Source organism: Balaenoptera borealis, assembly GCF_965194805.1.
Source record: "Balaenoptera borealis genome assembly, chromosome: 15".
Lineage (NCBI taxonomy): Eukaryota > Metazoa > Chordata > Mammalia > Artiodactyla > Balaenopteridae > Balaenoptera > Balaenoptera borealis.
Window position 1 is genome coordinate 11470942 of NC_138871.1, and position 25567 is coordinate 11496508.

General features: G+C 44.8%; 3 protein-coding genes across 6 annotated transcripts in view; 2 read left to right on the plus strand and 1 right to left on the minus strand.

The window, feature by feature from the left end:
• The window catches only part of MERTK (MER proto-oncogene, tyrosine kinase), a 115520-nt gene extending 108636 nt beyond the window's left edge, over positions 1–6884 (plus strand). For both annotated transcript variants that reach the window (XM_082357827.1, XM_082357826.1), the window contains one exon: positions 5842–6884. In XM_082357827.1, the coding sequence (XP_082213953.1) occupies positions 5842–6355 (514 nt within the window). In that variant the 3' untranslated portion in view covers positions 6356–6884. The remainder of the gene's footprint in view (positions 1–5841) is intronic.
• ZC3H8 (zinc finger CCCH-type containing 8) overlaps positions 1–25567 on the minus strand; it is a 198893-nt gene that overhangs the window by 21902 nt on the left and 151424 nt on the right. The gene's annotated exons all lie outside the window — the stretch shown is intronic.
• The window catches only part of TMEM87B (transmembrane protein 87B), a 48195-nt gene continuing 42502 nt past the window's right edge, over positions 19875–25567 (plus strand). Inside the window, exons 1-3 of one of the 3 annotated variants that reach the window (XM_082357865.1) lie at positions 20073–20203; positions 20884–21062; positions 23105–23165. In XM_082357865.1, the coding sequence (XP_082213991.1) occupies positions 23135–23165 (31 nt within the window). In that variant the 5' untranslated portion in view covers positions 20073–20203; positions 20884–21062; positions 23105–23134. Of the gene's footprint in view, positions 20204–20883; positions 21063–23104; positions 23166–25567 lie in introns of all 3 variants that reach the window. The other 2 variants (XM_082357866.1, XM_082357864.1) reach the window with 2 other exon arrangements.

Consider the following 25567-nt stretch of genomic DNA (forward strand, 5'->3'; position numbering starts at 1 on the left):
AATAATAATATTGTTAAAAAAAAAAAACTATCCCAGGGAGACTGTACACTCAGCCGGGCGTGAGACCCCCCCAGCTCCCAGCGTGCAGGACCACAGTGCCCTTCCCATCCCAACAGGCCCCTCTCTCTTCGGGGTGGACAGTACAGGGAGAGGCCTGGGACTTGGAGTCAGAGAGGCCAGGCTCTGCCTCCTAACTAGCCACGTGTGTGGCCACTGCAGCTGACTTGACTGCTCCGTGCCACGTGATCAGCCACCAAAAAAGGATAGTCACGTATTCTGCAGAGGTATTTGGAGGGTTAACAAAGAAGTGTGTGGAGAGCTCATCCTGCAGGAAGCACGCACGCTAAGTGTCACATATGGTGCCCGTGATAACATCTTTACAAGTCGATCCTCTCCCAAACACCTTGCCGACTTTTTAAAAATCATTTCTTAAGGCACTGCCTCTAGCTCGGTGATCTGAACCTTCCTAATGATGAGTCTCTCCCCAGCGTAACAGGGGTCACGGGCTCGGAGAGGGGCATTCGCACCATGTTTAGCAAGAACATTTCAGGACCGTGGGCCTGCGTGGGCTCCGCCGTGGAACGCCGGGCCGCGCTGCTCGGGCAGGTGGGCCTGTGCAGGACTCCACACACGCACACCCACACTCACACTCTGGCCCTGCTTCCTCGCGCCGGTGAGAAGGCCCCGGTCAGTTTGCACATGGGCCTCCCAGATCCACCGCGGCCAAACAGAAGGAAAGTTTTTTTTGACCAGAGCCTCACACTGCTTGGGGGGGGTGGTAGTGGTGGTGGTGATTGTGGTTGTAAATCCGTAACATATAGAACAGAAACAGAAATCATAAGCCCTTTAAAAGAAACATCATGAAATCCTAATTCAATTAGATCTGGGGCTTCACGGTCGTTTCTGAAAGGGCCACATGAATGAAATGTTTGCTTCTGCAAATGAGGAAGCCATTTCTGTCAAACAATATTGAATGGAGACTTTTGTGGCTGTTTCTTTCTTGGCTTCTTTGGTGCTCCAGGAGAAGTTGATTATCTGGGGTCTTAGCAGGGTCTAAGCTGTGTCACGTTGTGGTTTTAGACGTTGCGGGCAGAGCCGTGCCGAGGGAATGCTGACTCGGTGTTTGAGACGTGGTTTTTTAGGTGAAAGCGCTGCAGCGTCAGCAGTGCCCTGCGGCTGGGGGAGGGAGGCTGGGGAACAGCCGCCGGAGGAGGAAGCAGCGGCTCTGCGGTCCCCACCCCCCGGCTGGCTGCTCACACCGCGGGCTCGCAGAGGCTCTGGTGAGCCAGGCCCGCTTCCCAGGTCCCCTCTCCAGTCTGGATGCTGGCCAACGACAGCATCCCCCAGAGGGCTCTCTGCATTTCCATATCTGGGGTCTTTTCTTTTAAAACTGAGGCAGATACTTTTGAGCATCTCTGTTTGCTGCCTCACCTTAGTGGAGTTGACTCCGGTGTCTGGTTGCCCCTCGGTCATTTTACAGTCAACCCTGAGAAATACAGCAATGGAAATAACAGGGTGTGCTTGGAGCCCCGCTCCCCGGTCCTGCCCGCTGAGGGCCACCTCTTCTTACAGCATCACCCCCACCTCTGAATGACCAGGTCCCCGTCACCCTAGAGGCCGCTCTGGGTGGTGCCCCCATCACCTCCGGGGGACCTTTCCTCGGCCGAACTCACAGCCTCCCAGCTGCAGCCACTGTGGTTCGTGGCACTGGCACTCGGTCCCCTCGTCTCCAGGGTGACAGGCGGGAGCCACCTTGTTCTTTCTTATCCCACTGGGTCCCCTCAGCCAGCAGATGTCTTTCAGGGTCCCCCTCCCCTCCATTCCTTCCCCCAGTACCCGCGCGCCTCCCAGGTATTGCGGGTTCAGCTCCAGAGCACTGCAGTAGAGTGAGTCACAGGAATTTTTTGGTTTCCCAGTGCATATAAAAGTTATGATTTCTATACTGTAGTCTGTTAAGTGTGCAATAGCATTATGTCTAGAAAATGGTGTACGTACCTTAATTTTAAAAACACTTTGTGGGGACTTCCCTGGTGGTCCAGTGGCTGAGGCTCCGTGCTCCCAAGGCAGGAGGCCCGGGTTCGATCCCTGGTCAGGGAACTAGATCCCACATGCCACAGCTAAGAGTTCGCGTGCCACAACTAAGACCTGGTGCAGCCAAATAAATAAATAAATAAATTTTTTTTTAAAGAAACACTTTATCGCTAAAAAATGCTAACCATCATCGGAGGCTTCAGCAAGTCATAATCCTTTTGCTGGTGGAGGGTCTTGCCTCGATGTTGGGGGCTGCTGACTGATCAGGCTGGTGGCTACTGAAGGCTGGGGTCGCCATGGCAGTTTCTTAAAACAAGACAACAGTGAAGTTTGCTGCATCGATTGACTCTTCCTTTCATGAACGATTTCTCTGTAGCATGCAGTGCTGTCTGATAGCATTTTACCCCCAGGAGAACTTCGTTCAGACTTGGAGTCAGTCCTCTCAAACCCTGCTGCTGCTTTATCAGCTCAGTTTATGTAATATTCTAAGTCCTTTATTGTCATTTCAACAATCTTCACAGCATCTGCACCAGGAGTAGATTCCATCTCAGGAAACCACTTTCTTTGCTCATCCATGAGAAGCAACTCCTTATCCATTAAAATATCATCATAGGGCTTCCCTGGTGGCACAGTGGTTGAGAATCTGCCTGCCAATGCAGGAGACACGGGTTCGAGCCCTGGTCTGGGAAGATCCCACATGCCGCGGAGCAACTAGGCCCGTGAGCCACAATTACTGAGCCTGCGCGTCTGGAGCCTGTGCTCCCAACAAGAGAGGCCGCGATAGTGAGAGGCCCGCGCACCGTGATGAAGAGTGGCCCCCACTTGCCGCAACTAGAGAAAGCCCTCGCACAGAAATGAAGACCCAACACAGCCATAAATAATAAATAAATTAATTAATAAAAAATTTTTTTAAATATATATATCATCATAAAATTGCAGCAATTCAGGGGATTCCCTGGCAGTCCAGTAGTTAGGACTCCACACTTTCACTGCCGAGGGCCCAGGTTGATCCCTGGTTGGGAAACTAAGATCCCACAAGCTGCTCCGTGCAGCCAAAAAAAAAAAAAAAACAGGTTAAAATTGCAGCAGTTCAGTCTCATCTTCAGGCTCCACTTCTAATTCTAGTTCCCTTGCTCTTCCCCCCACATCTGCAGTTACTTCTTCCAGTGAAGCCTTGAACCCCTCGAAGTCATCCATGAGGGTTGGAATCAACTTCTTTCAGACTCCTGTGTATGTTGGTATTTTGACCTCTTGCCATGAATCACAGATGTTCTTAATGGCACCTAGAAGGGTGAATCTTTTCAAGAAGGTTTTCAATTTACTTTGTTCAGATTCATCAGAGGAATCTCTTATCCATGGCAACTCTAGCTTTACAAAATATATTTCTTAAATAATAAGATGTGAACATCTAAATGACTCCTTGATCCCTGGGCTGCAGTATGATGTCGTGTTAGCAGTCATGAAAACAATATTCATCTCATTGTACATCTCCATCAGAGCTCTTGGGTGACCAGGTACGTTGTCAATGAGCAGGAATATTTTGAAAGGAATCCATTCTTGTGAGCAGTAGGTCTCAACAGTGGGCTGAAGATATTCATTAAACCGTGTTGTAAATAGACGTGCTGTCATCCAGGCTTTGTTGTTCCATTTATAGAGCACAGGCAGAGTAGGTTTAGCATAATTCTCAAGGGCCCCAGGACTTTTGGAATGGTAAATGAGCATTGGCTTCAACTTAGTCACCTGCTAACTGCGCTAGTCCCAAACAAGAGAGTCAGCCTGTCCTTTGAAGCTTTGAAACCAGGCATTGATTTCTCCTCTCTGGCTGTGAAAGTCCTAGGTGGCATCTTCTTCCAATATAAGGCCGTTTTGTCAGCATTGGAAATCTGTTGTTTAGTGTAGCCACCTTCATTAATGATCGTAACTAGATCTTCTGGATAACTTGCTTCTACACCAGCACCTTGCACTTTTGTTATGGAGACGGCTTCTTTCCTAAAACCTCATGGACCAACCTCCGCTAGCTTCACACTTTTCTTCTGCAGCTCCCTCACCTCTCTCAGCCTTCATAGAACTGAAGAGAGTTAGGGCCTTGCTTTGGATTGGGCTTTGGCTTAAGGGAATGTTGTGGCTGGTTTGATCTTCTATCCAGACCACTCAGACTCTCCACATCAGCAATAAGGCCGTTTTGCTTTCTCATCATTCGTGTGTTCACTGGAGTAGCGCCTTTAATTTCCTTCAAGAACTTTTCCTTTGCATCCACAACTGGGCTGTTTGGCACTAGAGGCCTAGCTTTCGGGCTGTCTCAGCTTTTGACATGCCTTCCTCACTAAGCTTAATCATTTCTAGCTTACTTAAAGTGAGAGACCTGTGACTCTTCGTTTCAGTTGAACGCTTAGAAACCATTGTAGGGTTATGAATTGGCATAATTTCACTATTGTTGTGTCTCAGGGAATAGAAAGGCCCAAGCAGAAGGAGAGAGACAGAGGAATGGCCGGTCGGTGGAGCAGTCAGAACACGCAAAACGTCCGTTGATTGAATCTGCTGTCTTACGTGGACACAGTTTGTGGCACCTCAAAAATATTATCATAGTAACATCAGAGATCACTGATCACAGGTCACCCTAACAAACATAACAATAATGGAAAAAGTTTGAAATATTGTCAGAATTACCAAACTGTGACACAGAGACACCAGGTGAGCAAATGCTCCTGGAAAAATGGCACCAATAGACTTCCTCGATGCAGAGTTGCCACAAACCTTCAACTGGTAAAAAAAAAACACAGTATCTTTGGAGTGTGATAAAACGAAGTGCAATAAAACGGGGTCTGCTAGTACTGTCAGACCATAGAGGTCCAGGGCTTGGCGGGGCCTGGGTGTGGTGACACTTGTGGGAACGTTGGCGCAGTGACGTCCACAGTATATGTACGTGAACGAGCGGGTCCCTGTTTCCTCCAGGGGAGTGCGGGCTCCTCTGTCTCCTGTCTTGTTCTTCTCATCACCCCCAGGATCCTAATACATCCTTTGGTTGACATCCAAAGCAACTTTCCTAAAATTATCATCTGGTCATGGGAATGCATCGAAGCACAATCTTTCTGTGGTTCCCCCTTGCCCACAGGGTAGAACCTAAACCCGTCAGGGTCTGACCCATGGCAAGCAGGGCTGCTCAGTGGTTAAGAACATGGGCTCTGGCGTCAGACACTCTTTGATGTGGGTCACAGCTTCAGCCTCGTCCTGGGGCCAAGCATCGCGCTCTGAGGGTCCTCCTCTGTAAAATGGGGATCACAGTACCTGTGTGTGGGCTCGTGCTGCTAGCTCGTGCTAGTATCTCTAAAAGTACCTTACACGATGGCTGTCAGATGGTAAATGCCGATGACAGGTCGGCGGTTATTGTTTTTACTGGAGGAGGTCGAAGTCACGGAGAAGAGCAGGGACCCCAGAGCGTTTCTCCTTCACGGAGCAACATCAGGTGGCCGAGGTTCAGCAGCCCCACACGTGCCACGAAGCTGCGGCCGCCTCAAATCAGGGGCTGTCCCAGCCCAGGGCTCACCCGCCGCTGTCACAGCACTGCCCTTACTCTTCACACACCTGCCCACGCCAGCCCCCCTCTCGATTTCATTCCTCGAACCTCCCAAGGCCTGGAACGATGGTGAGTGTGGAGCTGGTGCTGACACCTGTCTGCTCTCAGGACCCCCGCTCCCTCCCCCTCCCCCCAGCCCCTCCACTCCCACCTGAGTGGGAGAAGTAGGGGCGCATTGCACTTGGGCTGTGCGTGCTGCGCCAGGATATCGATAACACCCTCTTCTTTGCTTCTAGGTATGAAGTCATGCACTCTTGCTGGAGAGCTGAGCCCTTGGACCGCCCCACCTTTTCAATGCTGAGGCTGCAGCTAGAAAAGCTCTTGGAAAGCCTGCCTGAAGTTCAGGACGAAGACGACATCATTTACGTCAACACACAGTTTCCGGAGAGCCGCGAGGGCCCGGCCGAGGGCTCGGCACTTGCTCAGCTGGACATGAATACCCATCCCGACTTGGTCATTGCTTCTTGCACACCCGGCGCCACCGTCAGCGTGGTCACCGCAGAAGTCCATGACAACAGACCTCACGAGGGAAGGTACATCCTGAACGGGGTCGGCGAGGGCTGGGAAGAGCAGGCTCCCGCCGCCCCGGCGACAGGGACGGCGGGAAGGAACGGTGTTTTACTGGAGGATAGGCTGGTAAGGAATGCGGTCTCCTGGTCCCAGTGCAGCACGCTGCCCTTGGGGAGCCCAGCGTCAGATGAACTCCTATTTGCCGACGACTCCTCAGAAGACTCAGAAGTCCTCATGTGAGGAGAGCTGAGACACATTCCCAAGTCCTGGAAATTCCGCCTTACGAGAACCCACGTACACTCGATGTTTTTGGTATTTGTCTTCCTTACCAAGTCAGTGCCCTGGCCCGAAAGCACCACGTGAATGTTGTCAAGTAAGTCATCGTTTAGAATACGTAACATATATTTATTTAAAGAGAAAATATATGTATATGGTGGAAAGAGACAAAGATATTCTATTTTAATAAAAGATGACTCATGTCACTTTTCTGGATGATCTTAACATTTAAGCTCTAACAGCCCCATCTCCACAGCTGTTCCTGGATGTTCACATTGGCACAAAGTTGTTTTTTTAAAGTTCTTTTCATTTTTCATGACTCTTAAATATTTGTAAAATAAAATGCCATATTTGCCTTTGCTTCTGCTCTTAAGAAAAATCTGGTATTCCCACCTGAATCATCTCTTTGATAAGAGTGATTCATTTCATGTTTAAAGTTTTATAACTGATGAATTCTCCGATCTGGCTTCCTAATAAAATATGAATGAGGAAAGATGCGTGGTACTTACTTGAGACTTGGAAAGACATGGCCACTGGCTGCCTCAGTGCCTTTGCAAAGGAATTCCCTTGATGTCTGGCCCTCGATGCAATTGCTCTGACCACTCTTGACATTGCTTTTTTAAAGATATGGAAAAACCACTCCAGAGAGCCTAAAGATGAAGAACAAAAAAACATTAGAGGGTTGAAAAATACAATCTGAGTGGAAAGATTTTAAATAAATCGTAGAAGTGACTTCCCTGGTGGTCTAGTGGTTAGGACTCTGCCCTTCCACTGCAGGAGGCACAGGTTCAATCCCTGATCAGGGAACTAAGATCCTGCATGCCACGTGGCACAGCCGGAAAAAAAAAAAAAAATTCTAGAAGAGAGTCCAAGAGGTTAAGCGCTTTTCTGTGGGAAGGCGAGACTCGTAGGAGGGAGATGCGGGCAGTGGACAGGAAACAAGCTTAGAGCTTAGGACCCCTGAGTTCACGTCCTGGCTCTGCTGGGTCATAACAGCCATTGCTGGTTGAGCACTTGTTATGTCTCAAGCACTTTATGTGAACTGTACATTAACCTGTACATCATTAACGTGGGTACCAGTGCCATCATCACGCATGGGCCAGGAAACAGAGGCTGGAAAGATTGAGGGCCTGCTATGGCCCGTGTCTAGAGAGGGCGGGAGCCAGAATTCAGAACGAAGGAATCCAGTTCTGGCTGGCTCTAAGCATGTGCTTTGGTGGTCTGTTCTAGAGCCTTTTAACTTTATTTAACAAACACATAGGTAGCACTTATTATGTGGCCAGGCCTGGCAGTCCTTTAATCCTCATAACAACCCTACCAAGTAGGTACTCCTGTTACCTCCATGTCACAGATGGGCAGACTGAGGCAAGAGGAGGCTCACTTACTCTGCTAGTAAAGCGGTAGACTGATGTGGTCAGTTTCAGTGTTGATCCCTTCAGCCCCCAGGGCAGCCGCGCAGGCGCAGGGCCACTGGCATCCCCAGGTCTGTTGCATTTGTGAGTAGCCTCGCCCAAGCCACTGCAGCCTGCAGGGATTGGTGTGTGGCCCTCACAGTCTGGGTCCTGGTCCTGGATGCCAGCCCAGGTGCCCCAGTCTCCAGGGTCTGCCAGCTCTATTGTTACTGTGAAATGCTCCAGACAAGAAAGTTCTGAGGGTTGGAAAGGAAGCTGCATTGTTAGGAGAAATGCCAGCACCACATTTTATCCGTGAAAGGAAAAAAACAAAAGGCTGTTAGAGCCTATAAAGATCATTTCTACTGTTGGAAATTTTTGAATGGTTATTTGAAAATCAATAGAAAAATTTTATTTTTTTACTTTGTGCAAATAAAGTTTCCTACTGGTGGTAACTGTTGAGAATGTCTTGATCAGGAACTGACTGGCTAGTTCAAACAAAAAAACCCAAGCTAAAAAGGTATGTTGGCGGGGACTTCCCTGGTGGTCCAGTGTTTAGGACTCCGTGCTTCCACTGCAAGGGGCGCGGGTTTGATCCCTGGTCAGCGAACTAAGATCCTGCAAGCCATGCAGCCAAAAAAAAAAAAGGTATGTTCGGGACTTCCCTGGTGGCACAGTGGTTAAGACTCTGCCCTCCCAATGCAGGGGGCCCAGGTTCGATCCCTGGTCAGGGAACTGCATCCCACATGCATGCTGCAACTAAGAGTTTGCCTGCCACAACTAAGGAGCCGGTGATCCGCAACTAAGGAGCCAATGAGCCGCAACTAAGGAGGCCGCCACTGCAACTAAGGAACACACATGCCGCAACTAAGGAGCACACATGCTGCAACTAAGGAGCCCATGAGCCACAACTAAGGAGCCCACCTGCTGCAACTAAGACCCGGCGCAACCAAATAAATAAATATTTTTTTAAAAAAGTATGTTTGCATCTGTAAGATAAATAAGCAAATTGAAAAACATACTTGGGAGTTTCATACACATTTAATATTAAATATCTAAACTAATACACTTTGTGTTTTGTGTTTCTAATTTTAATTACATAATGTAAACAAATATATAATGACTAGGTCATCAAATGCCCACAGCCCCCCAAATCCTGTCCAGTTTGCTCAGTATGTGCCGTGTGGCCTGAGAAGGGCTGGAAAGCCTGGGCCAGTTCTGCTGTAGAGAGAAAGCTGTGACTCCCGGCTTTTCCTGAGACATTAACAAACTTGGCAGAGAAATTCACTTCAACCCCACAGCGATGCCCCAGGGCCTTGGGTAGATGGGGCGTGATGGGCAGAACTTCCATCCCAGCCTCCTTTTCCCACCAGGAGAATGGAGCCGGACTACCCTTGTTCCGACACTTAAAGTCTCCTCGCTGAGACCATCGGTACCATCATGTTCTTCTCTCAGCCATGCTGGAATGTTTGAAAGAAGTAACTTTCAGAGGACCCGATCCCTGGCAAAGTCTTGTATAGACTTCTGAGTATGAACTGTACACAGCCCTTCAAGTTCTTTTTTGTATAAACTCAAATTACTCTTGTAAGTGGCTCTTATGGGCAAAAAGTCTGGGAGAGAAAACAGGGAGAAACAAGTCAGTCATTCTCTTCAGCCAGGCTGGGACAGGGCTGGGGAGAGCAAGAGAAATAAACAAATACCAGAAATACTTGTGACCTACAGGTGAGACTAGCTCTGCCTTGGGAGGGTTATTTTTTCCTCCCTTCCTTCCTTCCCTCCTCCCTCACTCCCCCTCCCCACCTGTCTCCTTTTTTCTTCTTTCCTTTTTCCTTTTCTTTTCTCCCCTCCCCCCGCCCCCCTTTCCATTCCTTTTTCTGGCCTTTCTTTCTGAGTAGAAAGGAGAAGCGAGAAGAATCAGGGCCTCAGGAGTCAGACCACGCAGCAAGCAGCAAGGGCTGGACAGGAAGCAGTCCTGTGAACCTTCCTTGGGCAATCTTGGTCAGGTCACTTTGCTCTCCCGGAGCCCAAGTGTCCATCAGTGTACAGTAAAGATTGCAACACCTTCTCCTGCAACCCCCTGTAGGAAGGGGAGGTGGCAATGTCCTTGAAAGGCCCTTATGCTTGTTATCGAGACTTCTCCCAATCAGAGGCTTCTCCCAATTTCATTGCTTATGCAGTACAAACTCACCATTTGTCATAGTAGAAATACTGTCCCTGATTATGTTATCAACTGCCTCCAAAGTAATGCAAACTAATTCAAAAAAGAAAAGACAAAGGGACTTCCCTTGTGGTCCAGTAGTAAAGAATCCGCCTTCCAATGCAGGGGACGTGGGTTCGATCCCTGGTCCAACTAAGATCTCACATGCTGCAGGGTAACTAAGCCCAGCATGCCACGACTATTGAACTCACACGCCTCAACTAGAGAGCCTGCATGCCACAAACTACAAAGCCGACGCGCTCTGGAGCCCTCGCGCCACAACTAGAGAGAGAAAAACCTGCACACCACAACTAGAGAGAAGCCCGAGCACCATAACGAAGGATCCCGTGTGCCGCAACTAAGACCCAACGCAGCCAAAAAAATAAATAAATAAGGAAAATAGAAAGAAGGAAGGAAGGAAGGGAGGGAGGGAGGAAGGAAGGGAGAAAGAAAAAGGGAGAGGAGAGAGGAGAAGAGAGGAGGAAAAGAAAAAGACTTAATCTTTGCCAGTGATGCACACAGTAGGGGAAGTTGGCAGAGTGCAGGAAAGTGGCCCTCATCCCCCAGAGGCAGGCAACTCCCTACACAGCGATGCCCAGATACCTCTCCTATCAGTCTCATCCTGGAGTTTAGTTATTTGAGCTTCGGTGACCATTCTCTTTCCATATATGGGTGATGGCAAGCAGTGGTGACTTTACCAACAGGATTTGGGGACCTGAGGTGTCAGAGTGCCCTCCAGGGAAGAGGAGACCCTCCCTCTGCTTCCATGTCCCCCAGACCAAGCAGAGATTCCCTCTCAGGAAACAGGCCAAACCACAGCTCTTATCTTACAACTCAGGTCGATTCTGGCCAGACTTGTCCTGACTCATGAAAGTAAAGAATTTTGTAACTTCTCCTGGTCAATGAAAAAAGCAAGTTGGAACTTCTGCTGAGTCGGTGGGAAAGTAACTCACCCCAAAATAAACCAGTTATAACAGCAACTTAACTTCTCTAAAGACATTTAGGTACCTTGAGTGACAAATGGGAAAACAGGAAGTTTTGCTTTCTTTAATGAACATTTCAGTAACGTGCGATGTTTCTATATGTAGGTTTTATTTTCTCCCTTTTAAAGCTCTAAGAATAGAAGTAAAATTGCCAATCCTGTTTAACTTTAAAAAGCATGTCTAAATTACCTAACTTATTTGTATTTTAATGTAATGATTATTTCCAGAAATTGTAACCCAAAGACCACTACTTTAGAATATTTTCATGTATAATATCTTTTATTGAAATAGGATTCCATGCATAGATATTCGAAAGAGACACTTGAGAGTTATGTATATTAGCCCTTCCTACCTCTTAAGGACACAAAAATTTTAAATTAATCAGTGGATTTACTGAAACTGCACATCTACAAATTCTAACCAAAAAAGTATTTTTGAAAAAAAAAAAAGTGTTTTTGAACATCAGCCATGTGAGGATACAATCAACTCACCCATTCAACTGATACTCACTGAGAATATTAGTGACTATATTCTGAACAGAACTGGGACATTGGGATTTGCAAAGCACAGCAATCTAGGCCTTGCTGTCTTGTATAACAGTCCAGAAGAGGGAATAGATGGCTTCAAATGAATACTTTCTTTTAAAGAATATTCTTAGAGTGCTCTGACTTGCACATTTTATTGAAGTCTATTAATACCACAGTAAAGCAGATCAGCCAGGCCTGCAGATGCTGTTCAGACTCTGTAACAAACTTCAGAGCTAGAGATCAAACGCTTTCCCTGGAAGCAGGCTCTAAGGCCCAGCCCCATTTGACTTAAAATTAAAGGGCCATCAGTTGGAGTCTGAAAACCAAAATTCCATCATGTTACAAGTCTGAACAAGAGAATGCAGGCTGCTTCTTTAACTCCATGGAGTACTCCATGAGTACTTAACTCCATGAGGCTTGTTTTAACATAGTTTCTCCGAAGACAGAAGATAGTTTCTCATTCAAAAATGTGTGGTTCTCCAACTCTTTTACTTCCTGTCCTTTAGGTGAGATTATCTGTAATGATCTACCTTCAGGTTCACTGATTCTTCCTTCTGCTGGCTCATATCTGCTATTGGGCCCTTCTAGTGAGTTTTTCATTTTAGTAATTGTATTTTTTCAACTCCAGAAGTTCCATTCAGTTATTTTAATAATTTCTCTTTCTTTATTGATATTCTCTATTTGATAAAAGAAAAATGGTTTTCTTTCATTGTTTGAACATATTTATAAATAGATGCTTTTTTACATAATAAAATGTCTGTTCAGCCCAACATCTGGATCCCTTCAGGGAAAGTTTCTATTGACTACTTTTTTCCTGTGTATGCATTAATATTCTTGTTTATTTACCCATTTAATCTATTTCTGTTGAAACTGGATATTTCAGATCATATATTACAACAACTATGGATTCTAATTTGCCTCTCCTTCCAGGGGTTGTTGTTCTCACTGTTTCTTTAGGGGTTTGCCTGAACTAATCCTGTAGATTGTGTTTCTCCTGCAGTGTTTGAACACTGGTGCCTCTGCTCAGTTGCTTTTTAAAAATTATTCATGTTTTTATTTTTAAGTCTGGCTTTTAAGGGGTCATCCCTGAGTCAAGCAGAGCTTAGTAGTAAGCCAATCATTGATCAGACGTTGTACTTAAACATCTTGGGCCAACGAGGCCTCCACATTTTGTTTATGGATCTGTCTGTAGCTTGGATAATATATTCCAAGTTCAGGAAGTTTACAAGTCTGACTGGCATTCCCAGTGTTTCTTGCTTAGCCAGTGATGAGTAGTTCACTAAACGTGAACGGATTAAATATTCCAATCCAAAGTCAGCAATCATTAGTCTGGATAAAAGGAACTTTTATCCAGAATTTATAAATAATTCTTACAACTCAACAGTAAAATGACAACCTAATTTTTATTTTTTTTCTCCCAGTTTTATAAAGATATGATTGACATACAGCACAGTATAAGTTTAAGGTGTACAGCATCATGATTTGACTTACACACATCATGAAATGATCACCACAATAAGTTTAGTGACCATCCGTCATCTCATATAGATACAAAATTAAAGAAATAGAAAAAAATTTTTTCCTTGTGTTGAGAACTCTTGGGATTTACTCACTTAACACATTTCATGTATAACGTTACATCCCTAGTACTTATTTATCTTATAACTGAAAGTTTGTACCTTTCGAATGCCTTCATCCAGTTCCCCCTCTCTCCACCCTCTACTTCTGGAAATCAGAAACCTAATCTCTTTTTCTATGAGTTTGTTTGTTTTTGAAGTGTAATTGACCTACAACACTATGTTAGTTCCTGTTAAACAACATTGTGATTTGATAATTCTATACATTTCAAAATGATCACCAGGATAAGTCTAGTTACCATGTGTCACCATACGAAGATATTACATAATTATTGACTATATTTCCCACACTGTACATTTCATATCCATGGCTTATTTATTTTGCAACTGGAAGTTTGTACCTCTTAATCTTCCTCACCTATTTCTCTCCTCCCCCCACCTCCCTCCCTTCTGGCAACCACCTGTTTATTCTCTGTATCTATGACTTTGTTCTGTTTTGCTATGTTTGTTCATTTGTTTTTTAGATTCCACATATAAGTGAAATCATACAGTATTTGTCTTTCTCTGTCTGACATTTCATTAAGCATAATACCCTCTAGGTCCATCCATGTTGTTGCAAATGGCAAGATTTCATTAGTTTTTATGGCTAATATTCCATTGTATGCATATATATATATACCACATCTTCTTTATCCATTCATCTATTAATGGGCACTTGGAAACACAAAGCACCACAAATAACCAAAACAATCTTGAGAAAGAAGAAAAAAGCTGGAGGTATCATGCTCTCTGATTTCAAAATATAATACAGGGACTTCCCTGGTGGCGCAGTGGTTAAGAATCCACCTGACAATTCAGGGGACATGGGTTAGAACCCTGGTCTGGGAAGATCCCACATGCTGTGGAGCAACGAAGTCTGTGTGCCACAACTACTGAGCCTGTGCTCTGGAGCCCATGAGCCACAACTACTGAAGCCCGTGTGCTCTAGGGCCCACATGCTGCAGCTACTGAAGCCTGCACACAGGCCTACTAGAGCCTATGCTCCACAACAAGAGAAGCCACCGCAATGAGAAGCCCACACACCACAATGAAGAGTAGCCCCCGCTTGCCACAACTAGAGAAAGCCCATGCGCAGCAACAAAGACCTAATGCAGCCAAAACAAAAAACAAAAAACAAAGCTACCATCATCAAAACAGTATGATATGTACCACAATGTTCATTGCAGCTCTATTTACAATAGCCAGGACATGGAAGCAACCTAAGTGTCCATCGACAGATGAATGGATAAAGAAGATGTGGCACATATATACAATGGAATATTACTCAGCCATAAAAAGAAACGAAATTGAGTCATTTGTAGTGAGGTGGATGGACCTAGAGTCTGTCATACAGAGTGAAGTAAGTCAGAAAGAGAAAAACAAATACTGTATGCTAACACATATATACAGAATCTAAAAAAAAAAAAATGGTTCTGAAGAACCTAGGGGCAGGACAGGAATAAAGATGCAGACGTAGAGAATGGACTTGAGGACATGGAGAGGGGGAAGAGTAAGCTGGGACAAAGTGAGAGAGTGGCATGGACTTATATATACTACCAAATGTAAAATAGGTAGCTAGTGGGAAGCAGCCGCATAGCACAGGGAGATCAGCTCGGTGCTTTGTGACCACCTAGAGGGGTGGCATAGGGAGGGTGGGAGGGAGGGAGATGCAAGAGGGAAGAGATATGGGGACATATGTATATGTATAATTGATTCACTTCGTTATAAAGCAGGAACTGACACACCATTGTAAAGCAATTATACTCTAATAAAGATGTTTAAAAAATAAATAAAATAAATGCTGTTATTATTTTGCTTAATAATGATGATGTAAAGAAAAATAAATAAATAAATAACACATAAAAGCATTTGTTCTTTAATAATGTAAAATCCCTGTTGAGTCCATTACCAGCAATCAAATGTGTGATACCTAGCACTAAGGCACACAATGTTTGCTGACTGATTAAGGTGTTAATGGCTTAAATTAGAGGTATATATAGCATCGTCAATTGAAGTTGGAAGATGAAAACTCTGGATTAAAAAGCCATTTAGAGTAGACAGTATTTTATATAAAATATCTTCAATCTGCTAGTGTCACCTACTGGTGAGGATTGGCTAGTGTTCTAGAAACAATTCTATTTCCTAGTGCTCTTCAATTTTAATGGTTGTATAACAAGGGGTCTGTATGAAGCATTAGTAAACAATAAAATTTTGACACAATAGAAAAATATTTATATGATATACAAGTTTCTTGTGAAAAGCAACTGTTAGAAATTCAATCTAGCTAGTTACTTTGTAGAATGTCCCTCAATTTGAGTTTATCCGAGGTTTCCCCATGATTCAATACAGATGATGCATTTTTGTCAGGAATACCACAGAAGTGATGCTGCTTCTTTTCAGGGCATCACAGCGTGAGACATATCATGTCAATTTGTCCCACTCCGTGTGATATTAACTTTGATCATTAAGGTGGTGTCTGCCAGGTTCCTCTACTATAAAATTACTATTTTCCCCTTTGTAATTAATATAGTTTGTGGCAGATACTTCCTCAACAAACTTTTACTAATTTTAGAATCCAATTGATGATCCTTTCTGAGTCAAGTGTAAGTATGACAGTTACCAAATGACGATTTTCTAACTCCATCATTCATTCTATATTTATTTGTTGGTGTCCTACTGTAAGGAAGAGGTTTTCTTTCTCTCCTATTTATTTAATCATTTATGTATTATTATTATTTATTACTGATAATAGACATCTCAATAGGTGTGAGGTGATATCTCATTGTAATTTTCTTTTTAATTTTTATTTATTTATTTATTTATTTTTGATTGTGTTGGGTCTTCGTTGCTGCGCACGGGCTTTCTCTAGTTGTGGTGCACGGGCTTCTCATTGCGGTGGCTTCTCTGGTTGCAGAACACGGGCTCTAGGCACACAGGCTTCAGTAGTTGTGGCACACTGGCTCAGTAGTTGTGGCTCATGGGCTCTAGAGTGCACGTTCAGTAGTTGTGGTGCACAGGCTTAGTTGCTCCACGGCATGTGGGATCTTCCTGGACCAGGGCTCAAACCCGTGTCCCCTGTATTGGCAGGAGGATTCTTAACCACTATGCCACCAGGGAAGCCGCTCATTGTGGTTTTAACTTTCATTTCCCTGACGATTAGTTATGTTCAGCATTTTTCATGTGCCTGTTGGCTATCTGTGTGTCTTCTTTGGAGAAATGTCTATTCAGGTGTTTTTCCCATTTTTTAAATTGGGCTATTTGTTGTTGGTTTTTTTGCTATTGAGATGTCTGAGTTCTTGTATATTTTGGATATTAACTCCTTATTGGATGTGTGGTTTGCAAGTAGTTTCATTCTATAGGTTGCTTTTCATTTTGTTGATGGTTTCCTTTCCTGTGCAGAAGCTTTTAGTGTGATGTAGTCCCACTATTTATTTTTGCTTTTGGTCCCAAATCCAAAAAATCGTTGCCAAGACTAATGTAAAGGAACTTAGCTCCTTCACTTTCTTCTAGGAGTTTTGTGGTTTCAGCTTTATGACCAAGTCTTTAATCCATTTAGCATTGATTTTTGTGTATGGTGTAAGATAGGATCCATTCTTTTGCATATAGATATCCAGTTTTCCCAGTACCACTTATTGAAGAGACTGTCCTTTCCCCATTGTGTATTACTGGAGACTTTGTAGAAAATTAATTGACCATTATGCAATGGTTTATTTCCAGGGTCTCTATTCTGTTCCATTGATCTATGTGTCTGTTTTATGCCAATAGCATACTGTTTTTTGGGGGGGGAGGTTTTTTTTTTTCCTGTAGCTTTGTAATATAGTTTTTAAAAATTTTATTGGAGTATAGTTGAGTTACAATGTTGTATTAGTTTCAGGTGTACAGCAAAGTGATTCAGTTTTACATATACATATATTCATTCTTTTTCAGATTCTTTTCTCATATAGGTTATCACACACTAGTGAGTAGAGTTCCCTGTGCTATACAGTAGGTCCTCGTTGGTTATCTATCTTAATTAAAATAGTGTGTGTATGTTAATCCCAAGCTCCTGATTTATCCCTCTCCCCACGTTTCCCCTTTGGTAACCATAAGTTTGTTTTCAATATCTGTAGGTCTTTTTCTGTTTTGTAAATAAGTACATTTGTATGTGATATAGTTTAAAATCAGGAAATGTGATGCCTCCAGCTTTGTTCTTCTTTCTCAAGATTGCATTGGCTGTTTGAGGGTCTCTTGTGTTTCCATACAAATTTTAGGATTTTTCTGTTTCTGTGAAAAAATAGAATTTTGATAGGGATTGCACTGAAACTGTAGATCACTTTTGGGGGAATGGGCACTTTAACAATAATAATTCTTCCAATTCAGAAAACTTTTTCAATCGTTTCTCTGTCATCAAGGGCTTTGTAGTTAATAGATGTTGTTTATCTACTCTCATTGACATCAAGCAAAGTTTCAAAAGTGCTTCTCCCTCAGTTCACACCCAGGGCTGCATGGAAGATCCTATTTATGACCAGCTGATAGAGAGGTTAAAAGCCTGAGCTTGGTACATAGATGGATCAGCTCCATATGTAGGGGCAAGTTGAAAAAGGATAGCAGCTGCACTCTAGGCTTACTCAGGGGTGGCCTTGAAAGACAAAGGTGAGGAAGAAATCCTTCCAGTGTCCCCAGGGTGGGGCACAGGGACAGAGCTTTAGGCAATGCATCTGTTTATTCACTTTTTGTGGAAAGGGAAGTTGTCTGAAGTTGAAACATACATGGATTTATGGGCAGTGGTTAATGGCTTAGCCAGCTGGTCGGGAATCTGGGAGGAAAAAGATCAGAAGATTTGGGACAAGGAAATCTGGAATAGAGGGATGTGAGTGGATCAATGGAAAAGGACACAAAGTATCCTTCGTAAATAATATTGTACTGACGGGAGCACCTACAATGGAAGAGGCGTTAAATGGAGATGTGATGGTAGCCACCACCATTGCATCTTTTAAAGGTAGCACTAATTTCTGCCATTCCCCCCAGGAGACAATATGGTTTGGCCAGCGGGGCAGATTCAGAGGCTTCTACTTGGACTTCCCCGTTAAGACGGCTCTTATTCTAGACACCAAGGACCAGTGTAAGGTCATTTCAGCTACTCATTATGTATATTCCAATTATACAATCTGGAACCAGGATAATTACCACCATGTGGGTCTGTGGACCCAGTGGATCCAACTATGGGCCCAGACTCTATTTATTACTTGGCCCCTTATGCCTCTCATTCTAATAGGGAGCCAATATCAACTCAGACTCTGTGTCCAACACTCCTTGAATTGTTTGGGTATCCCTCTTTCCCCAATGTACAGTGACCTAAATAAATTACCCCTTTGTGAAGCCATCTGGTCCTGGATCTCCTAACGTTTCTCCTCTTCCAGATGTTCCACACCTCACTTGTTCCAGCCAGATACCTTGGTTCCAGCCTCAACTCCTCTCCTTCCTAAGCTCCAATATCTAATCAATCACCAAGGTTTTTTAATTTAAAATCTCCATCTCCCACATTTCTGGAATCCATCCAAATCTGTATTCTAATGGAAGCTTCTGTGGTTGAGGCCACCATCTCTGAATTACTGTAATTTATTCTTAACTGGTCATACAAAGTATTGAAATATTCTTAACTGATCATCTCACTGCCCTCCTTAACACAGTTTTCATATGACTCAGATTAACCAAAATAATCTGGTCACTTCATCCTCCTTGCTTAAAAACCATCATTGCCCCTCTGATGTCTTAGACTAAAGTGCTTAGGAGGACCTGAATGTTCTGCTACTGTTTAAATATTCGCAGTCTTGCCACTGTCCATCTCACACCAATAACTAGTCATCTGGTAGGTCTTTCTGTTCCTCCAGGCCTTGGCGTAGTCTATTATTTCCACCCACATAGAAATGATCACAACTGCTTGCTGGGAAAGGCACGTATGGAATGCATGTGCCGTCTTTATTACACATTAGGCTCTCAATAATTACTGTCTAAATAAGTGACTAAGATGACTGATAAGGCCAGATCCTCTTGACTATAAATCGATCCTATTTTACGTTAATGACAATGTTAAACTAGGATTGTATTCTCCCTCTGGACATTATTTACATTTACATTTAATAATAAATAAACTACTGTAGTTCTCTTTGACAGCAAGACATTTACTCAGGTTTCACAGTCAAAAATGCCTGGCGAAGTACACAGTTAAGACAGACCCAAGCTCTGCCCCTCTGAGCTTTAAGTAACCAGGCAACTTTATTTGTTCTAAAAATCATTAACCATCCTACAGACATTATACTCACAATACAATGCCTTGGGTTCAACGGACAGGACCTCAAAGCACTTTCCAGGCACTTACCATGAATTTAGAGAACAATTTGTTTCCCCTGAGCTGAGGGGGTTGGAGGACAAATGCAGAGGATTCAAGAAACTGAAATACACAGAGAAAAACTTTAGCTAGTAGCTCCATCCTATATTTCCCACTAAGCATCCGACCAGAGCCATGCGAATTCTGGGACCTCAGCTTCCCGCCTCGGGCCGAAGCCGCTTCCAGCTCGGACCTGATTTAGAGCCCCGCCTCCCCTCCGGCCCCGCCTCCTACCCACGACCTGACTCTGAGCCCCGCCCATCTCCTCCACGCCCGCCCGGCCCCGCCTCCACACTCCAGCCCAACCCTGAGCCCCGCCCCTCGCCTCCTCTCCCGGCTCCCCTCCCTGCCCGGCCCCGCCTTTACGCTCGGACCCCTCCTTCTCTCCCGCCCCCTTTCCTTTCCACTCTCTGGCCCCACCTCTAGCTCCACGCCCCGGCCGGCCCTGAGCCCCGCCTCCATGCCCCAGCCACACTTCCCGGACCCGAACCCGCCCGGGGCGGAGCTGCACCAGGTGCGGGCCTGGGGCGTGGCGGGCGCCACGGAGCGCCAGGTGCGGCTTCCGCGTCAAGATGGCCGCCACCAGCAGGGCCGGGGTCTGGCTTCCATCCCGCGGCCGCCTTCCCGCCAGGCGCCCGCTGCTGCGAGTCGCCCTCTGCCTCCTGTGCTGGGGCCCGGCGGCTGTGGGCTCAGTCCCCGAGCTCGGGCTCTGGGCAGCGACGATCAATGACGTAAGTGGAGTGTCGGGACCCAGGCGAGGTGCTGCCCGGGCCCGCAGGTCCTCCCCGGGCTCTCTGGGCTCCAGGAGCCGGTCCCGGGCTTGTTGATCTGGCCGGGCCTGCCCCGGGTCCCCTGAAACTTTCTCTGGGCTCTTTGTCTGCTCGGCGCGGGGAGCGCCCCCTCCTCCGGCCCGACCTGGGCTGTGGGGAGGATCTGTCAGGCTTGTGTGCTGGGGGATTGCTATCCCTTCTGAACCCTGTTCATGAGGATCACCATTCCCGAAGTCCTGGCGCCTCGCTCTGCTCCGACATGCTCTGGCTAGATCAGGTCCTCGTTTTTTCAGACCTGAGCCCTGAACCCCTCGGCACTCCTAGCGGCATCTTTGGATTTGACCTCTCCTCGTGCCCGGGTGCAACCACAGGGCCACACCCGTGTGGCCACAGAGTGGATTTTCCAGGGCTTCAGTTTCCGCATAAATTTAGAAAGCGCTTGCGCCTTTTTTTTCTTTCTTTCTTTAAATGAGAAGGGAACATGCAATAGTCACCCCACCCCTCTTTCCCTCTTCTTGGGTTCCTGACATCACAGCTCCGGGAGTGTGTGTGGGCGGGGGCGGGGGCAGGATGTGTAATTAAGGGATGTCTGTCTGCAAGGCTAGTCTGGAGGCATGAGTGTGGAAACTCTTCCTTTCCAGGGCAGGCCATTTGAGAACTTGACATCCAGTAGTTACATGAGATGATGTGGGAGGAATGCAGAGGTAGAATTTTGGAAAGATTTGCTGAAGAGGGACAGGAAATCGAAGAGCCCTTATCTCCTGCTTTTCTAGATTCAGAGGATTCATCCAGCTCCGTTTGAGATGAGTATTTTCCACATGTATGGAAACGATGTCCCAATTCTAAAGGCAAAACTTATATTTTGATTTCCTCAACCGGAAAGAGAAAGTACCAGAGGCTACAAATTCTTCCTATAACACAAAAGCTGCATAAAGGAAGGAGAATACATATCTTTCTGAATCTTTAAGACCCAGTGCAACCATTTCTTACAGGATTCTTCTGGGTTGGTGCCCTATTTTGTGTGCCAGTGATAGAGCCTGCGTATCTTCATCGTTAAATTTCTCTGAACAGTAAAAAGCAAAACTCAAGAGAACCACACTTACCATTTGATGCTGCTTCTGTAGTGAGTGGGCAGTAGCATAAACTAAGTCCGAATAAGTTGGAAGTGAATCGGCTGCATACAGACTGGCTTCAGCTGGTGGATCCTACAGGGTGGTTCTAGGCACAGAATTGCCAGGTCTCCTTTTCTTTTTTTAAAGTGAAGTCAGAGTCCATATTTTTATTATGTCAACTAATTCAAAAAAAAAAAACGTTTAAAGGCCCCTTGTGGGCCCAACACACCCCGTTTATAGGTTGGATTAGCCCCACCCCGGTCGCCACCAGCAGCTTTGGGGTGTGAATGAGGAAGCGCCATTGAAGGGTTTTAGACATACCTGCTAATCACTGTGGCTGCTATCAAAGGATGAATTACAGGCTCCGGTCTGGAGGCGGAGGTACCAGTTATTGCAGAAGCGTAGGCCTGAATTAGGGCAGTGGTGGCAGGAATGGAGAGAAAGAGCTAAAACTGGGAAGTGCCTGTGAGATAAAGTAGGCATGCCGTGGAGATGGGGTGACGAAGGTGAGAGACGGGAAAGAGCCATGACTGGGGGTGGCAGCACCTACAACCACGGTAGACAGCGCAGGAAGAGAGCTGGTAAGGAGCAGGGGGGGAGGTGTCTGGATTAGGCCAGGTGAGTGTGGACCGTCTATTGGACATCCCAGTGGACATGACCTTTAGGCAATTGGGTATGTGGATGTGCAGCTCAGAGGAGGGGTCTGGGCCTGGGGTTTTATTGATGTTGAAACTGTTGAGGAGGGAGAAGAGGTTATCAGGAAAGAGCTGCTTGTCCTATCAGTGTTTTTCCTTAATTCCTAACCACACGTTCGTTTATCGTAATCCCTTCTCACAGGATTTTTTTTCTTGGTGAGGGCAGACATTAAATAACTAACTAGTGTGAGATTTCATTTTTGTTGTGGCACGGGGTTGTGAGGAATGGGTCTTACAGACCATGGAAGGGAGGGCCTGGCCTGGTGTGGGCCCCAGTGGAAGACCCCCTGTGGAAGGGGATATTTGAACTGGGTTTTCAGGGGTAAGAAGGAAATAACTAGATGAAGAGAGCGACAGGGAGGGGATTTCAAGTAAGTTTCAGGTTGACTACTAAGGTCCTGAGGGCAGGAAGGAGTGTCATGTTTTTGAGGACCTGAGAGAAAGGTGCAAGAGAGGTGGGCAGGCCTTGGTTTTGCGGGGCCCTGTGAGCGGCAGTGAGATTTGGTCTCTTGTAAAGAGACAGCAGTAAACCATAACTTAGGGAGAGGGTCAGTTGTTTTTATCAGAAGTGCATTTATGTTGATACCACGAGAGCAGCTGCAGATGCACAGACAGGTTCTCTGTCTGAGCAGCAGTCATCGACAGTGGCAGCCGCCCTCACCCGCCGTGTGTTGCTGGCCCCAGGCGCCTTCCGGAGCCTCGCATCCATTGCAGGGAGGAGATTACATGAGACAAAGGTTCTAAACCAGTGAGTGATGTGATCAGATTTATGTTTTTAATGCCTTTTTTTTTTTTTTTGGCCAAGCCACGGGGCATGTGGGATCTTAGTTCCCTGACCAGGGATTGAACCTGTGCCCCCTGCAGCGGAAGCACGGAGTCTTAACCACTGGACCGCCAGGGAAGTCCCAGATTTACGTTTTTAAAGAATAATCACTCCAGGCATAGAAGTTAAAGGATTAGAACTATGTATTTTCCAGGATAAAACTATACTCTTAAACAGTAGAGAGAAATGTTTTTAACAAGAGCTTTCTGTATTTCTTTGTTTTTCATTATAGAAATCAGGACCTTTGATATTTAGGAAAACTATGTTTAACTCTACTGAGATCAAGTTTTCTGGTAAGTATAATAAACTAATATAACAGTAAAATAACAATAAATTATAAATGAGCAACATGTAATATAAACTAATGCATTAATTTAATATAAACTAACATAACGCATTGTAATATTATATATTTTAAACTAGGCAAATATTTTTAAGTGATCCTAACATTTTAAGGGTTTCTTTTGTTCCAGTCGGGTCATAGTTATTTTCAAGAATGAATTTTTCTGATCCTGTCTCAGAAAATGTAATGTGAATCATTCTTTATCATTCTTTAAAAATTATAGTTAAAACCTAATAAAGTAGTCTTCAGCAAAAAAGTATTTGACCTCCAAAATTTGACTCTGAATCCCTTTTAAAATTCAGTAAATTCTTTTTATGGTTATATGAAATGCCATGATTGTGATGAAACCTTTGTGTTTCTGAAAATTTTCTAAATATACACATGATCACAGTATGAAATAAAAATTATTAGACACTAACAATTAGGATTTTAGAGCTTATGAAAGTGAAAATATTTGCTGGGGACTGTGTTGTCTATGTAAATACTGGTGTGTCATGAGTACCAAGTCATAGATTCTGAGGTTTGCAGTATTTTTAATGAGTTTACATTGGATCATATTTACTGTGCACTAACCCCTCTAGGTGTTTCCAGTAACTTGACTAGGTCAGTTGGTTGCCAGAGTTAAGTTTGGGGTAAGGAGTAGTTTTTTTGTTGGGTAGAGCAAATTGGCTTCGTGGGACCCACAGCTGTGGCCCTTTCATCTCTCACACCATCCTCTGATCATTTGTTGGAGAATTCTGCCATGTGTGGTCTTTGCTGATGGAAGTAGGCCAGCCATCAGCTAGAAAGCAAAGGCGGTTCAAAGCAGCTTCGTGATATAGATCATCAGTGGTGATAAGAGCTTGGTAAGAGGAAATTGAAGCCCAAGGTGGGTGAGGAAAAAATTTTGGCCTCTCAATGCTTTAATAAATTCATGTCTCACTGTCTAGACAAGATTTAAAACACTGGTGCAGACAAAAAAATTACATGGGGGAATAAAAAGTTATATGGACCACTGAAACACAGAATGTGATTTTTTTTTAAATCAATATGTAATGTCCGAGATCAGCCTAAAAGTAGACCACAATTTAGTATTAACATATATAAAGAAAGAAAAATGAGGCAGCAGAAGGGAGTTAGGAACAAAAGCGTAACCAAAAAAATGAGGGTTTAGTCAGGTAAAAGCTGGCAGTGTCCCAGCACTGATGGGAGAGAGGTCTTTCTTTAACTGTGACCGTAGCTCTAACATTGTGGCTGGCGGGGGTGGATGAAGTGCCCACCTGAGCCTCCTTGTTCTGCTGCCATATTCACCAAGCAGCCTTCTCATCACAATGGACATTCAGGAAAGTGTGCTGAAGAAAGAGAGTTAGTTGATCATTATACATCTACTTTATAGTTACTGTTTAAGTAATTAGGCATTCTGGTTTATACATCTACATCCGTGGTGTGAAAGATGAAACTGAGTCTCTGAGTTGTCCCAGAGCCACATTTTATTTTATTATTATTATTTTTTTAAAATATTTGTTAGGAATGACTTTTTTAAAAAATAAATTTATTTATTTATTTATTTATGGCTGCATTGGGTCTTCATTGCTGCGCACGGGCTTTCTCTAGTTGTGGTGAGCGAGGGCTACTCTTCGTTGCGGTGCGTGGGCTTCTCACTGCGGTGGCTTCTCTTGTTGCGGAGCACGGGCTCTAGGCGTGCGGGCTTCAGTAGTTGTGGCGCATGGGCTCAGTAGTTGTGGCGCGCGGGCTCTAGAGCGCAGGCTCCGTAGTTGTGGCGCATGGGCTTAGTTGCTCCGCGGCATGTGGGATCTTCCCAGACCAGGGCTCGAAACCATGTCCCCCTGCATTGGCAGGCGGGTTCTTAACCACTGTGCTACCAGGGAAGTCCCAGAGCCAAATTTTAGTGCCTACAAAGTTAAGCATTGGTCCCTTGGGTATGTGTCCATGCTGTTTGGTGGATCAGATGCCTTGCTTTCCCTAAGGAAAGCTAAGGTGACCCCTCTTAGCTACTCCATTCAAGATGCAGTCATGTGGAGCCACTGGTGAAAAATCTCTCAGTGTAATTCACCATATTAACAGAATAAAAGCAATACATCATATAATTATCTCAAATATACAAAAAAGCATTTGAAAAAAATCAGCACCTATCCATGATGAAAACTCTCAGAAAACTAGAAATAGAAGGAAATGCCCTCAACCTGATAAAGGGCATCTATGCTAAATCTATAACTTAACATTATACTGACAATTCTCCCCAGATTGACCTATAAATTCAATTAATCCCAATCAAAATCCAGGCACACTTATATAGAAACTGGCTAGCTGTTTCTGAAACTTATATGCAAATACAGAGGACCTAGAATAGCC